The 16,954-nt window shown below is 38.2% G+C and overlaps 1 protein-coding gene across 1 annotated transcript in view; it reads left to right on the forward strand.

The window, feature by feature from the left end:
• The window catches only part of LOC144436059 (kinesin-like protein KIF2A), a 34,475-nt gene that overhangs the window by 4,851 nt on the left and 12,670 nt on the right, over window positions 1-16,954 (forward strand). The window contains exons 2-6 of the mRNA XM_078124716.1: window positions 11-105; window positions 2,162-2,318; window positions 9,190-9,339; window positions 9,990-10,093; window positions 10,404-10,499. Coding sequence (XP_077980842.1) covers window positions 11-105; window positions 2,162-2,318; window positions 9,190-9,339; window positions 9,990-10,093; window positions 10,404-10,499 — 602 coding nt within the window. The remainder of the gene's footprint in view (window positions 1-10; window positions 106-2,161; window positions 2,319-9,189; window positions 9,340-9,989; window positions 10,094-10,403; window positions 10,500-16,954) is intronic.

A 16,954-nucleotide genomic window follows, 5' to 3' on the forward strand; every position in this document is an offset into this window, starting at 1 on the left:
ATTGCTGCAGGTCGGGTCCATTCGGCTGTCATCAGTGGTGTCAGTGACTCCAACCAAAGTGTGACAGTGGAATGGTTTGAGAAAGGGGAAACAAAAGGCAAAGAGGTATGTAGATATGAAATAAGTTAATTTATTGTCAGACCACATCGTCATGTGTCTGCACTCTCAAAAGAATAATTTTGTTCTTTATGGGGGAACATACCAGTGTTGTGACAAAAAAGCCGTTTGGTGCTACAACATAACATTGATGTGTCTGGTGTTGACCAGGTAGCCAATCATTGATTCCTGATTAGGTTATGTTAATTATAACTCTGATTCTTGATTACTAATTGGTCTATTGTGAGTCGTTGATGATGAGTCATAATAGCTTACTGTAATTATTACTATTAATACAGTCAGTGGTCTGTGGGTGAGATATGAGACGTCAGCAGTCCTGTTATATCTGATACACTCATATTATGATGTATATTTATAAATGTATGTACATATATACTATGAACGTTTTCAAACCAGCACCTATCAGGGACCCCATCCCCCAACCTCCACCCCTCGGTATTTACAATTGTATGAGTCATGTTTTTCATAATTAGAAGAAATTAATCATTTTCAATCAATAGGAAATATCAATGAGTAGAATTATAATATTGTGTTTGATGAAAAAAACCCAGGATTTGTTACTACAAAAACCCAGGATTTGTTACTACAAAATTGTTAGGTCATTGAAAATTCAAAAAATAACTTCTCCCAAAATGTTTGTTTTATTTCTCCACAAGTCACCAATATGTCTTGTGTTTGTGTTTAGTTACTCAGTATAATAGATTTTTCACTTCGGGCACAGACCTGAACCTTTATTTTATTTATAAAGAACCATCTGTGGTATTCACAGGTAAGCTTATGAGCTGTATTCAAAATCTGACCACAGGCAATATTATACACAAACTATAAACACAAAAAAGTAGCAGGAACACAAGACTTCACTGTCGATCATCATACAGGCTAGAAATCCTTAAATTTTTAACAAATAACACTAGTTATGGCAAATGTAGTGGTAGTATTGTGGCTGTAATATTGCAACAATTTCTCTTCAAACTTAAATATGAAATGTTCAAAAATATAGTTGATTATCAAACTCAGGAAAAACTCAAGTTTCAGCAGGCATCGCTAGCATTGCAAGACTGCAGAGTATTGTGTTTTCGCTAATATATTGTGGTACCCAGGCAAGCATTATATCTTTCCTCACTGAACATACTAAGAAAGAAACTTCACAAAGGGTATCTTATGAAAAAATGTAAGATAAAAAATCTTGTCAACGGAAAAACTTTATATGAAAAGTTGTAACATGCTAGTCGTATAATCCACCCACTGATAGAATTGTATGCCATGTATATTGAATTATTCAATGGTCTTTGTTTACATAATCCTCACCTCTGTGATAAATTGTTTAGCTTCTAGATAAAGTTTGCCAGTACTTCAAGTAGAAACTATTTATAAACAGACAAAGTGGTAGTAGAAATGTCACAAGTGTTGAAAGAAACATTTCTTTGATAAGTTTCTCATACAGTGTAGATTCTGAAAAAAAAAAATTACCAAGGTAAACAAAAAAGAGATTAGAATTAAGTAACTAATATATTGTATAAATTCAAATACCTGGCCCCCAGTGTTCGACAGTTTGGGGTTATTGAACATGGGGTACTAACACTGAGGTGATTCAAGTACCTGACTCTAGTGTTCTACAGTTTGGGGTTATTGAACGTGGGACACTAACACTGAGGGGACTTTTGTAAAACTTCCTTTGTACAAGCATTTAGTTCCTTGGAGGTAAGGAAGGAAGGAAGAGATGGGTTGTTACCATATATAATATACAGTGTACATACTATCCCTTATTAAAACAGTCATACTACATGTACATTTTTTTTGTATGTCATGCAAGTAGTCATTTTATGAGTCTATAGCAAATTTGGAAATACTGTCGACAGACAATTTGCCATGCCTGGTGATTAATTTTGAAAATCAAGTGTGGTCAGATGGACATGAGATCTGTGTTTATTTCATGAGACCATTCAGAAAGCCATTAAAATACAATATTTGTGTGCATAAAGTACAAAATGGTCATAGTCAGAATATTAATTGTTTTATGTTTTCATTTCTACCCCCCCAACAGATTGACCTTGATGCGATCTTTTCACTGAATCCAGAGCTTCAGATGAAACCTCCTCCCAAAGAAAGACCAATCAGTAAGAAAAGCAGTCGTGGCGACATCAACATTACGCAGTTAGAAGACAACAAACCTTCCAAACAACCTAGGCATGAAAGTCGGAGTAAGTTGTTATGAATCTAGATGCTATGTTATTTGTTTATTTCTAATGTGGTAATGTTTTGGTATATGATAATACAAGATGTATGTGTGTCTGCTCTAAGTAACACATTAGAAGGTACAGATAATGGAAGGTGATAAAGACAAATGGAGCAAAAGAGATGGGGAGGGGGAAGGGGAGGGGCAGCTGAGGGTTTACATTTATGTGGTCTGGTTTTCTGCTAGCCATCTTATCCATATCATCCATACATCTGTAAGTGTTGGCGTCTAAATATAAAAGTTGTATATTTTGGATTGCCTGCATATTATCAATATTTTTATCGCACTATTACATGTGTGTAAATATGTAAACCTTAACACCATATAGTATACAGTGCTTGAATAGGATTCGTAAATATATCCACCTAGAACTAGCCCAGAGACCTGGCTGTCTGGGTCAGCACATATCCACCTAGAACTAGCCCAGAGACCTGGCTGTCTGGTTCAGCACATATCCACCTAGAACTAGCCCAGAGACCTGGCTGTCTGGGTCAGCACATATCCACCTACAACTAGTCCAGAGACCTGGCTGTCTGGGTCAGCACATATCCACCTACAACTAGTCCAGAGACCTGGCTGTCTGGGTCAGCACATATCCACCTAGAACTAGCCCAGAGACCTGGCTGCCTGTGTCAGGACACTGTTTTGGTGAATGACCTTGTCAAGTCAGATAACCAGGTCACTGGATAACCTAGAACTGGCTCTGAAACTTAATTAAGACTACAGTCTTCTGTGTTGCAAATCTACCTGTGTCAGTACAACAATACAAGTATATTTTAAACAGATTTCTTATCCACTGTGTTGTTATGACAACAGATACCATATTCTGTTTAGGGTGCAAACAACACATACAACAGTGAACAATCATTGATAGATTCCTGTGTACATGTCAGGTCAGACATGTAAATAATTAATTACATGTTATGTATACAGGGCAGACTGAGAGTACCGATTTTAATACCTAACACACTGTCCTAACATATAGAAATGTAACAATTCTTGGAACTAAATTAAAGTTACAAATGAAATAATATGTATGTAGATATTAGGAACTTAAAATCGTATATTTTGATTTGAACAAAAAAAACAAGTAAAACTATTTTTATCATACCCAAGCAGTGCATAGCATTAGAAATCATCTCAGTAAATAATTTAGATAATAAGGTGCCCAATCTGAAATATGAGTGGCTGTATTTCTGTAAAAAATCTCAACTTGATTAATGATGCATATGACCTTATTACCATTGCCTGGTAATAGTGTGTGTGTTTATGTTATATTTATATTTGGGTTATTTGTTCAACAAGTAGCAAAATGTACCCATGTGTGTACTCTAGAGATCCCCTTTTGTAGATTCTTGAATTGACCAAAACCATAATTCACGTTCTCAAGGGATTGTATTCAATGTACCAAAGAGTAGTTCTATGTATTAACAATAAATATAAATCGTTCTCTCATGTCAGAGTCGTTGTATTATCCAGGTACAAGGGTACTCAAATCAGTTCATTTTACCTGTATTTCTTGTATTTACCCTAAATTGAAAACTTGCCCCAGTATCACTGTGAAGTACCTCAAGCTGTAGAATGGGAGTGTTTTTATTGAGACTGCCATTAGTTTGTGATATATTGCCATTGGCCCACTATTTTCAATAGACGCCAGCATTTTGGATGGGTTCCAACGGACCCTGAATTGAAAACAATCAAATCCACTTGTATGCCATGGACAATGTAGGTGATGTTTATGTTCAATGGAAAGCAAACAGTAGAGAGGGTTCATTGCATATACATGGCATCATCATCGTATTGTGTCTGGCAATGGGTTGTTAGTAAATAATTTAGCAGTCAAGATTGACATTTACAACAAATCAGAAAAAAATCCCATGTTGTTTGTCTTTGAAAAGAAAAACAACAGAAGATGCTATGCGTTGTGACAAGAATGGTGAACAGTGAATCAACTGTACAGTACAGTAGAAACACATATGTTTTCAAACTAGGAAGTTAAAAATAGGGGTTGACTTTGGGTTGGAATTCACAGAAATATAATTAGACTTTCTGACATACATCTGCCTTGTGTTACCGCGTCACTGAATGGACACTGTTTTCTGTTATTTATGTGTTGCCAAGTGCCATTGTTAAGAAAAATGGTGTACATGTTACTCACTGAAGTGAAGTACTTTTATTTGATATATACAGAATAATTTATTTTATCATTTATTTTGTGAATTGTACCCATTGTTTCTTTGACTGTATACACAATATTGTTACTTGCACAATATTTCTTGCTATACACAATATTGTTACTTGCACAGCATTTCTTGCTATACACAATTTCGTTGTGGAAGGACTGTTTGAAGATAAAGTGAATGTCAAACAGAACCAAAGTTCAAAATAATGATTTTATAATAATTCAAATATAATATTTATTAATGTCCCCAAGGTATAATGAAGGGTAGATTTATTACATAATCATGTCTAGAGAATAAACCCTCCCACTCTATTATTGTGTCACAAATAATGAATGAAACCCAGGAGACAATCTTTATTTCCTGCCACATAATTTGTAGGTATCTTTTACATTTTATAAAACACACGGGTCCATAGAAAATGTAGTCAGTTTTAGTCAGTTTTAAGATGTATTGGAAACTTTGTCTATATATCTACTAATTATAGTGATAATGATCATCTTTAGAAATATAAAAATGTGTTTGTGACAAAGTTTATGCAAATATGTATAAACATTGATTTGATGGACTGTGTTGATGAGAAATAAACTAAAATGACAGTCTAGTGTGTGTGCTACATGTACTATCAATGACTAGCATGCACATACATGTTATTTCACTGTTACAGCAAAATAAATCGTTGCACAATGCCATTCTTAAGATACTAGACAATGAAGGGACTGTATTACTCAAGGGTAGATTGATTGAAATACTGCAATCACCCCCTCAGAATCAATGAAAAGGAAGGAAAACAAAAACAAAACTGATTTTTGTCATGAATAAATAATGATGTATATTGAATTGACTTTTGTTTTAGAATATTTTTTTAAATCAAAATTTTAAGGTTTGCTAGTATTAGCAAAGATATGATCAGTACCCACAATAAAATATGTAACTCAGAGCCAAAGTACGTGTATAGATGGAGACAAAGTACACATATATTGCCTGGCTTGTTCTATTTATTCATTCCATTCATGTCACATGTATCCAGTGGACATTGGTTTATGTGAATCAGGTGATATTTTACTAGCTAGGCCTTTCTTTATGATGACACTGACGCATGATAGGCAATCACATACATACTTTGTACATAGTCTAGTGCTATATACTACTGTATCTGTGGCATTGAATCTCAAGATCTCTCCTTTATGACTCCATACCACAGTTGCATCTAGACTACTTCACACATATCTCTGGAGAGATTTGTTGAATTGACATTGTACAATAGACTTGATAGTTACCAAGACTACTACAACTCTTATCTACATGTATAATGCAATGTAGTCATTTTAAACAACTCATTTTAGGTCTGTTATTATGTGTGGTTTGTGATAGTATTTAACTTAGAGACAAGTGACACGTGTAGTTGCAAAATTTAGAGTCAAATCCCAGAATAATAGATTTCAATGTAATGAAATCAAGTACATGACTATACTATATAATTATGATCTAGCAGAAATGTGTACAGTTATAGTCAATTATTTACATGGCATGTGATATTGTACATGTATATAAACTGACATGGAGGGTGAGGGCATGTGATAGTGTACATGTATATAAACTGACATATAGGGTGAGGACATGTGATGATAGTGTACATGTATATGTATATAAACTGACATGGAGGGTGAGGGCATGTGATAGTGTACATGTATATAAACTGACATAGAGGGTGAGGGCATGTGATAGTATATGTATATATAGACTGACATGGAGGGTGAGGACATGTGATAGTATATGTATATATAGACTGACATGGAGGGTGAGGGCATGTGATAGTATACATGTATATAAACTGACATATAGGGTGAGGACGTGATGATAGTGTACATGTATATGTATATAAACTGACATGGAGGGTGAGGGCATGTGATAGTGTACATGTATATAAACTGACATGGAGGGTGAGGGCATGTGATGATAGTGTACATGTATATAAACTGACATGGAGGGTGAGGGCAAATTTTAACAAAAAATTTGAATTAATTTGATGGCACAGATTTAGGATTCAGGTGTAAACTAGTACCAATGTTAATTGATTATATGGCCATTGTATATAACTGTTATACATAGAAGTATAGAAGTATTACTCAGGTTTTACACGACGCATTATATTGCGTCTTTTACGCATAATTATGACCTTGGGACCCTGATAAAAATCAGAACTGCGTCCTATGTGACGCTGGAATTTCGGCATACGATATTATAGCCCCTCCGTTTGAAGTGCTCGCATGAGATTCTGATTACGTTTAAAAAACCCCCAATTTGAAATGACAACTCTGTATTTATATGGTTTGTTACAGTATAATGTAAACTATGACATTTTGGGTAAGGACATACTGAAACAAGTATAAAACTCTTGAAATGTTTTAATGTCATTTACTATGAATTAATTAGTAAGAAAGAGAGTGGATGATATAGTCATAGTATATAACTATTTTACAGAGGTGTTACTATTTATTTTAGCAACTCTGTAAATTGTTTGTGATAGTACTACATATAGGAACTGTGACATGGCGAAAAACTGAACAGAACACAACAAACTATCACATTACACCACAGTATAAACCATAGTAGACAACCTACAAAATGTATGTGACATGTATCGGAACTACCAGACTGAGTTTTGTTTAAATTTAGAAGCAGATAAAATTCAGTTATATTTCCTCTGTGTATTTTAACTAGCATGTACTTACAAGTCAATTGATTTTCACTGTAGGATAAATTAATAATATGCAAAATATTGTCAGAATGACTCAGCTTTTCTTTTGTTGTGAAGTCCTATAGTCTGTAAGCACAATACTGATATAGTACTGTTGCTAAGACAACAGAACACGGTATGGCACAACATACATGTATACCATCACAGCACACCATATTTCATTGCACCATAACAGATTACATCACAACATAATACATGTATATGACATCACAGCATTGGATATCACAACACAAATTATATCACAGCCCAACATATGACATCACACCACAACATATTATTACATCACACCATGACATATATCACAGCAACACAGATTACATCACATCAACACAGATTACATCACAGCAACACAAATTACATCACAGCAACACAACTTACATCACACTACAACATATAACATCACAGCCCAACATATAACATCACACCATAACATATATCACAACCCAACATATAACATCACAGCCCAACATATAACATCACAACACACCAAAATAAAACCATACAGCAGTAGGAACTAAACACATGATAACAATCCCAGCTATCAAAAAAGTACAGCTGTCACTCACAATACATATACCACACCTACCTTATTATCTCACAAAGGTCAATCACATGTATTATCTTAGTTACAAGTCCTATGGCCCCCAGTGTGTCTGTGTTACAATTCTCTGACTAGTATACAATGTACTAACATCTGTGTTCATATTTCCCTTCTCTTTTTCTCTACCTCCATTTACATTTTTAAAAAAACTCCACTAGATGACTATGGTAAATGGAATTTTTGTTAGTCTTTTCAATCATTACAATTCAACATAGTTCATAAAGGAAACCATATTATAGAAATATGTATATTCATTTTATAACCTGAAATGAATGTGGGTTAACTTCTGCATAATTTATAAATACCCGCAGGAATTAAAAACTAGTATGAATTCTCCTTTGCTAAATTAATACACTTTTGAAAACAGCTGCTCATACTTTGTGATTCAATTTTAAGTAACTATTACTATTAGATGTTTTAGTTCAGTACATCCACTGGCATAACATTTTGAATATCTCATTAATTTTTACCTATTTGCATGGATATTGGCATAAATTAACGTTATTTAAATCAATCAATTATTGGAAATTGCAGTATGAATAACAAAAAACACCCATATTCATAAATTTCATAATTACATTTTTTTTGGTGAATTCATAATTGTATTATTAATATTATGCCAGACATATTTAGATTGTGTATGCATTTGGTGCTTTATTCATATCATGCATGCATGCATAATTTGCATGTTGTAGTGTAGAATTTTTCAAAGTGACTTATTCATTTCAAAGTGTGTGGAGAATTCTAAATTATCAATCCCCATTTCTGCATATATTGCATGGAATAAAATCTAAGGACATCAGGCAGCATGTAATGGTATACAGTTTGTTTTTATCATTGTCTCACATCATCAGCATTTTAGTTATGATGATATTCATTTCAGCACTGGTGTGGTGTTTGTTGAAGCATTATGAACCCTCACTCTTCCAAATATGTTTAAGTTTTTCATAACTTTTACATAGTGTCTTTGTTCTTTTACTTGATTTGTAATTCAAACGTCAGTACATAAAATGTACTGGATTCAATATCACATTTTAACATGTAAACATACTGATAACATGTAGTCTTACACTTTACAGTGAAGAACAATACAACACAGCACATACATTGTACATCTAATACATGACAGTTTTGGTACAGTATAGTAAAGGACAGTACAATACAATGCAATTCATGCATGTAGCAAATTTTCCAGTTTTATGTTATTAGACAATTTAGTCGATACTGTAAGTTGCATGACAGACATCTTGTTGACAAAAATTAATTGGAAATGTATGACGTTTTATATGGACAGTACCTTCAGCCAGACCCCGTCCTAGTGTATCCCGTCCAATGCAGAATGGAGGGGATCCACCAATCCCAGTCCAAGCACCAGCTCCAGTTCCAATTCCAGCTCCAGCACCAGCACCAGCGGTACAAGCCATGAAAAAAGATGCACAAGCTGGTAAGCCTTGTTTTACTTTCTGTACAGATACAAATATGGTCTGAGTTATTGCTGAAATAATAGTCTTTGTACATAGTTGTAGCCTTTATGAGCTCATTGAAAAATCAACTTTATCTTCCAGAAAAATGGCCCAATCTTTCAAATAAATTGTTGTGTACCTCTCCTCTCATTCATTTGCGAAGTGTTTTTGGTAAGGTGACGTGAACCTTTGGTAACCGAGGAGACATCTTTGTAAAACTTATATTGATTTCCATAGAGAAGCTTGTTTTTTAACAAAATACTGGACAACTTTTGCCTTCATACTGATGGCCCAAAACAAAACAGACATACATGTAACTGCTATCTTTTTATGACAGGTGTTATGTTTTGGGCCATCAAATTATCACTTATAACAAAAATTGAATTTATGACACCATCATAGCTATTGCATGTTTGATCACTAAACTGTGTCACACAATTTTGTTGGTTGGACATCCAAAGTCATTAAACAGAACTTAAACCTGAAAAAAATATCTAGAGACAGCTACTATGACGTTGACCCAATGTACAAAAAAGTTAATTTTCAGCACTTGAAACAAGAAAGAAAATGTTAAAATGTAACAGATTAAATGATGTTAAAAGTTATACTACTTGTGGTCATTTTATTGTAGGGTCAAGAAGACGCTCTAATTGTGTGAAGGAGATTGAAAAACTTGAGAAAAATCGAAAAGAGAGGCGAGCCAGAGCAAAAGAGCTTTTGAATCAAAAACAAACGGTAAGAGTCTTTCTCCATACTTTTTTGAGCAACCTTTTTTCTGTTTTGTGGCCTGATCCTGATAGCTATCAAGAATATATTATTTATGACATTTCTGTAGCTAGTGCTATCTGTAGGATAGGGATAACATTCACAAAGTCTGATTCTGCATCAAATGATTGATTGATATTATTTGAATATCACTTATAACATACATGGATGAAATATACAGGAAAGTGATTAGGCTGCACATTCCATACATTTAATACAAGCACATAACTCTAGATAACACAACTCACATAATATTGTTGTCTGGTTTGTTTTCTTATAGGATCCAGATGGGGAATCCCCAAACTACGACTTCCTAAAAATGATCAAAGATTTCCGGGACACTTTAGAATACCGACCAATAAGTAACGATGATGTGGTAAGTAGAAAGATCAAAATAAAAGATAAAATAAGAAGAGAGGTGTGTGTGGTCATGACATGCCTAAGCAGGATTGTCATTCTGTTTGTCTGTCTTGTCGGACGTGTTCGCAGTCCAAACCCTGTGAAGTTTGTTCTAGTTGGTCTGATGAAAATTGGCGTAAACTAGGTAAACAGTCAGACAAACTACGGTCATCTAGCACTACTAGAGTGCGAGTGCCACTCAGGCTTCTGTCACTACTCCTGCGAGTGTATGGGCTTCGACTTTAACGGTAAGTTCTTCCGTCACAGCGGAACCGAAGTCAGGTAAGCTTTCTTCTAGTTCTGTTGATTTAAACCGTCCTTTTCAGGACGAACTGGGTAGTAGTGCTAGTGGTATGCGGTCCTCTCTCGGAGAGGGCTCGACGACCGTAGACACTATACAGCTATCACCCCCTAGTAACGTTCCTCGAGTAGCGGTCACTTCTCCCTCTCCCCTGGGGGAAAGGTTGAGTGTACTTGACGAGTCGTCACAGCACTGTGATTCTAATCGTCATAAGGCTACTAGTATTTCCGAGTCGAACGCTGGTCCAACTCGTTCAGTCGGACGAGAGATCTCCTGTTCTGACGTAACCGGGCCTGGTGTAGCTACTACCCACGTACCTTCTCCCTTTCCAGTGTCAGACTCACCAGGTAGTCGGACTGATTGTATTGAGGGTACGCAGACTGGTTTACATACCAATCTGGGTAATTTTTCGAGGGTCGATCAGAGTATGAACCTTCCTCAAATTGCCAATTCTAGTGATGTCAGTTCTAGACCAACGTTGTCTGCTGGGCAGAGAATACAGCGTGGTCTGGACGATTCCACTTTGTATAGGGGTGCGAGGGTTTATCCCCCTCAGACCAGAGCTGAATTTCGGAATCCCCAGTTCATGCCAATGCCTACTGGTGGTGCTTTTTCTGATCCACAGCAATTTTCTGGTGACTTTGGTTTGCCTCCTGAGACACCATGGGGTGTTTTTAATCCTCAGGTTGGTTGGCCACAACAGTATTGGCAGTACCCCTGGCCATCCCTCCCTGCTTATTACAGGGGTGAGGGTTCAAGGCCTACTACTAGGAGAACACAGCATGATTTCATGCCTCCTACCAGGGATTCTCCCTCTCGTTCTCGCACACGTTTCAGAACGCAGAGGTCAAGAGACAGGTCCCCTTCGAACCAACGGTCTCCGGTCCCTAGAGGGCGGAGTTTCCGTTCACGTTCGAAATCTTCTTCGTTCTCCAAGTCGAGTGAGAGTAAACGTTCGAGGTCGTGTTCTTCTGAACGTTTTGATCGGTACTCCAGTGAGAGGTCACCCAGGCGTGTACCCAGTCGGCAGGAGGTCTCCCCAGTTCAATCTAAGCGTCGAGCCAGGAGAGACATAGACGAAATGTCAGTAAAGGCTCCCAGTGATGCCTCCTTTGGGGGAAATGAACCAGATACCCCCAGTGTAGTGGGCACTTTGCGTTCAACTTCCCCTACTGGTGATGAGGAGTTCTCCTTCCAAGAGTGCATTCAATGGGTTTACAATCGGTATCCAGACCGTTGTCCTAAGCCTCCACCAGCTCCCACTATGAAGTCGGAGTTTTACATGGCTTTTGAAGAAATGGAAAAGTCTCAACCGGTCAAGGAACCGTCTACTCTTCCACTTTCTTCCATGTACTCAGGTCAACTGGATAAAATAACGTCAGAGGTTTTAGGCGAGGGCAATAAAGCTGCTGCATTAAAACCTGGTCATTTTCCATGGTTAAAAAGTCGGTCTCGTGCATACAAGACTCACACAACCGACCCATGGATTGGTTACCCCAGCCTAGACACTGATGCCGAGGCTGTGGACGCCAAAGCCAAAACTTTCAACTCCGTGTCTATCCCCGGCACTCAGTTAAAGCAGTTAGGGGAGATGCACGCAGAAAGTATTCGTGCATGTTCCGTCATGGATTGGTTTCTAGCCGTAGCAACGTCTGAACTACAGCAAGAAACCCCGGAGATGCCTAAGGTTCTCAGGCTATTGCGCATTGCAATGAAAGGCCTCTACCATGTCTCCGTTCATTCAGAACCTATGGCCACTGAGACAGATAACAGCCAAACATTTTCTGTCTCTCCTGGGTTTAATGGTTTCATTGATCGATATAGTACAATGGGCCAGACTCGGATCAGGCCAATTCAGTTGTATCTTCTCGCCCATTGGCGATCCAGAGCAACCTTCTAAAAGGCAAGTCCATTTTGTACAGTCACACGGATCTGTCCCTGTACATGGATGCGTCACAAGAGGGCTTGGGAGGTCACCTAGACAGTCAGATGACAGCAGGTGTCTGGAACCCCCAAGACAGCTCTCACCACATCAATTGGCTAGAGCTAAAGGCTGTTTTTTTCCTAGCTCTGCAAGACTTTGAGATGCTAGTGACAGGGCGCAGTGTTCTAGTCCACTCGGACAATACCACCATAATGGCGTACATAAACAAGCTAGGAGGAACCAGGTCTCCAACACTATGTTACCTCTTATGGGAACTGCAGTGTTCTCCCCAGGATTTTGTCACAAGAGGGGGGAATTGTTGCTGAGCGGAGCGAAGCACTGCGTGCGCTTTGCGCACGCTGGGGGGTGGTCAGGAGGGGGGTTTCCCCCCTCCTGCCTAGGAGCTTTTGCAATTTGCATCTTGAAATGGTGGCTTTTAGTGGCACTTTATTTAGCCATTTTAACCCACTTTAATCATGTGAATTTCAACACAATTGAAGTGTCAAAGTGAGTTTTGATATCTTAATGTTTAAATAGTGACAGAATTTAGCCAAATTTACCTGTGTCAAAAAAATAGTTTTTTAATAGTTTGTCCTAAATTGTTACTCAAATAGCTCATTTTAACACAAATGCTGAAAGAGTGTAACAAAACAAAATCTTCAACTTTCTGTAAAAAAATTGCAGCAAAGATGTTTCAGGACAGCTCGACAGTTGTAGTGTTTACTACAAAACGAAATCCATTTTCAAGAGCTTCATTGCATCATCACCATACCACTACCAAAACAAACAAAAGTCAAACACATAAGGGTGAAGATAACTTTGCCTTTATGCATAACAGCTGAGTAACTTGTCTCACTTCTGTGAGAATTCTCCTGTCTTTGTAATTTCCCCATTGGTGACTGCTTGTTCAAAGTAAACAGTGTCAGATTTGGTCCATCTATTGATATTCCCATAGTGATTCAATTCGTCTAAATGTACTGTTTTCTAGTTGACTTCTCATTAAATTTATCATTTAATTCCCGGACTTGAGAACTGCTCAGAATGACGGACCAGTATTTGCGGTGACGCAAAACCATGCGTATTATACCGTACGCAATGGAAATTAATTTTATGCATATTTGATCGAACGATCCGTATCCAATACGCAACGAATTTTGTTACATTTGCCATACCCCTCGACTGACGATCGTACTATACTGAGTGAGAGTCGATTGTTTTTATTTTGATACATAATATTATTATAGACCACTAACGAACTTGTACCCTGGCCCTGTTACAGTCAATGTAAAAAAGACGCAACACTAATGTTGCAATTTTTGTTGCCATTGTTGTGTCTAACTGGAAAATTAATAGTACATGCCAAACACAGCTGCACATGTTCAAATGGACAGTCAATACGTCACGCTCCCACGTCAAAAAAAACTCACACTGTAAGACATGCCTAGCCATGATATAGTTCTCTTCAGCATGTTCAGTTTTTTTTACGAAAACAAAAATAGTCGGTGACAATACGTCATGGCAGTTTCAGTTAGCACAGGTCTTTTTTGAAAGAAGGCGAAACCGCTTCGTGTCACTATGGGTGGTAATGAAGTCAATCAAAAGAAAATGAAATAAAACGAATCGGAATACACAGTTTTCAAGTGGGACAGGTATCCGACAAAACTTTCTGCTACGACGACTCACAAGATTGTGAAAGGTCAAAGATTGTACTATGACGACACACGCAACGTCCGAACTATTAAACTAAAGGGAAGGGACAGAGGGGAACTTAGCGTTCAACTTCAATACTGACGTAGCCATGGAAAATCTTACTTGCGTGTTTTTATATTAAGAGAAGCAATTCATAGACACAGCGACTCTGGAAACCATAGATTTTGTAGTACATTTAGTGTACACGTAAAAACAGACCGTTCCGAGACTTTTGTCACGGCCCACCTATCCATGAACAATGGAATCGCCCACATTGACACCACGTGTTTATCTGTGTTGAGGCCATCGCATCTCACCCGATATCTCCGTAAGTTCGATCGTGGTTCGATGGGTACGAAAATATTAGCCCATTTTCGTTTCGATTACAATTCAATAAATAGTTAAGGAACTAGAATGTACCATTTTGTTCATTTTAGTGACATATTATTTAGTATCATCTAAGTAGTGTCGGTGAACAACACAAGCCTTTCAAAGTTTCGCATTTCATTTTGTTTTTGTACCGTAAACTCGAGACAGTGTGTGTTTACATGCAAACAATCCCACGATCTGAGTTCAAGTTCGCCCTGAAAAGGGCCGACGTGTAAAATATTCCGTGTACCTCCTGATCTTCATTGAGCTAAATGACGGAGGAAAGACATGTTGACTGTTTGAAAGCAAAAGAATGAATGACAAGTTTGATGAAAGTATGCGTGAATGTGATTCGCACGAAGTTTGACATCAGTGACAGTAGCCTCTTTACCGAGATATTTGACTTTCCAAAATGGCGACCATGAGATCGTAGCGAAACCGCGAGAGAAGTAAATCGTTTTGCCCCGTTTGTTGAAAAAATATTCAATTCATTTTTTTTCGTCAAAACTTACAAGGGGGCGCCAAGAATTTACAAGAGGGCGCGGCGCCCCTGTTACCTTGTTCAGGGAGAACACTGGAACTGATGTTGTGGTGCATAGACCGAATGATTCTTCTGTCAGCACGCCATGTGCCGGGGAAACTGAATGGCATTACAGACGCTCTATCGCGTCGCAAAAGAGTTCTTTCTACAGGGTGGGCAATCCCTGTCAAGATTGCTCACCGTCTGTTTCTGCATTGGGGAGAACTGACTGTAGATCTGTTCACCACCTTACATGAACAGAAAACTGCCTCTCTTTGTGTCTCCGATTCCAGATCCGAGAGCAATGGCAACCGACGCTCTGCCAATGTCTTGGAAAGGACTGAGCGCGTACGCATTTCCCCCCTTTGCACTTCTTCCAATTGTACTGAGGAAAATCCAAGAGGAGAGTTCCTCAGTCATTCTTGTAGTGCCTCTGTGACCAAACCGAGGTTGGTTCCCAGTATTGCTATTCCTTCTGGTAGACTTTCCAGTAGCTCTCCCAGATCAAGAAAACCTATCTCAGGGAAGGGGCATTGTTCACCCCAACCCGAGCTTGTTCCACCTTCACGCGTTCAGATTATCGAACGATCCCTCCGTTCACAGGGATTTTTTCTGAACAAGCTGCCTCAGTCATTGCCAGAACACAAAGACAACACCCTCCATTCCTATGGAGAAAAGTGGAAAAGATTCTCTGATTGGTGTCTTAGAGGGCAGAAGGATCCTCTTGATCCATCTCCCCAGACAGTAGCAGTTTTTCTCTTTTTTCTGTTTGAGGAGAAGAGGTATGCAATTAAGACTATTATGGTGTATCGCACGACGATAGCCAATATAGTCAGAAGCATCAGGGGACCAGATTTGGGTCAGAATAAGATATTTTCTTATTCAACACCCTCCTAAACAAACGCCACTACCTCAGTGGAGTTTATTCTTAGTTCTTAGAGCACTGAGAGAGCCCCCTTTGAACCACTTCATCCCATCTCTGACCCAGATGGCTGGTAGAAACTGTCAAGTGAGCTTACAAGTAAGTTCCAGCTCTGCATGTAAGTTAGAGAGAGTCACTGCACCTGAAGTCAGGGCTCTCTCGGCATCATGGGCTTTGTTCTCAGGGGTACTGGTAGCACAGATTCTACAGACAGGAACCTGGCGCTCCCCAAACTCCTTTATAAGTTTTATATCAGGGATATGACACAGGAAGCTAGCAAGCTTCAGTCTAAGTGTCGGGCAGTCGGTAGTTGTAAATCAAAGATTTTCAACTAGAAATTAATAGGATATGGTGGTAGACTCCCACCTCCTTTCAGTCTGACACATTCGGGTTTTTACCCATCAGTATTTTGCCAACAGGTAAGTATCATATTCGAACAGAATTGAAGTTTCTACCGAAACTAATTTCTGTGAGACATGATACTTACCTGTTGAGCTCCCTCCCACCTTCCCCACAGTCTCCTTGTGAAATTTTTGTCCTCTTTGGAGCGATAAAAGACACAAGTACGCATGAGCTAACTGCCACTTAGGCGGGAGACTAAGCTAACCAAATATGGAGCCAGGTACATTTGTATGGTGGAGGGGGCGGGGCCAAAAATTTCTTGGCATGGATTGGAGGAATTAATGCGGGTTACCCATCAGTATTTT

The sequence above is a fragment of the Glandiceps talaboti genome, chromosome 6, assembly GCF_964340395.1.
Source record: "Glandiceps talaboti chromosome 6, keGlaTala1.1, whole genome shotgun sequence".
Lineage (NCBI taxonomy): Eukaryota > Metazoa > Hemichordata > Enteropneusta > Spengelidae > Glandiceps > Glandiceps talaboti.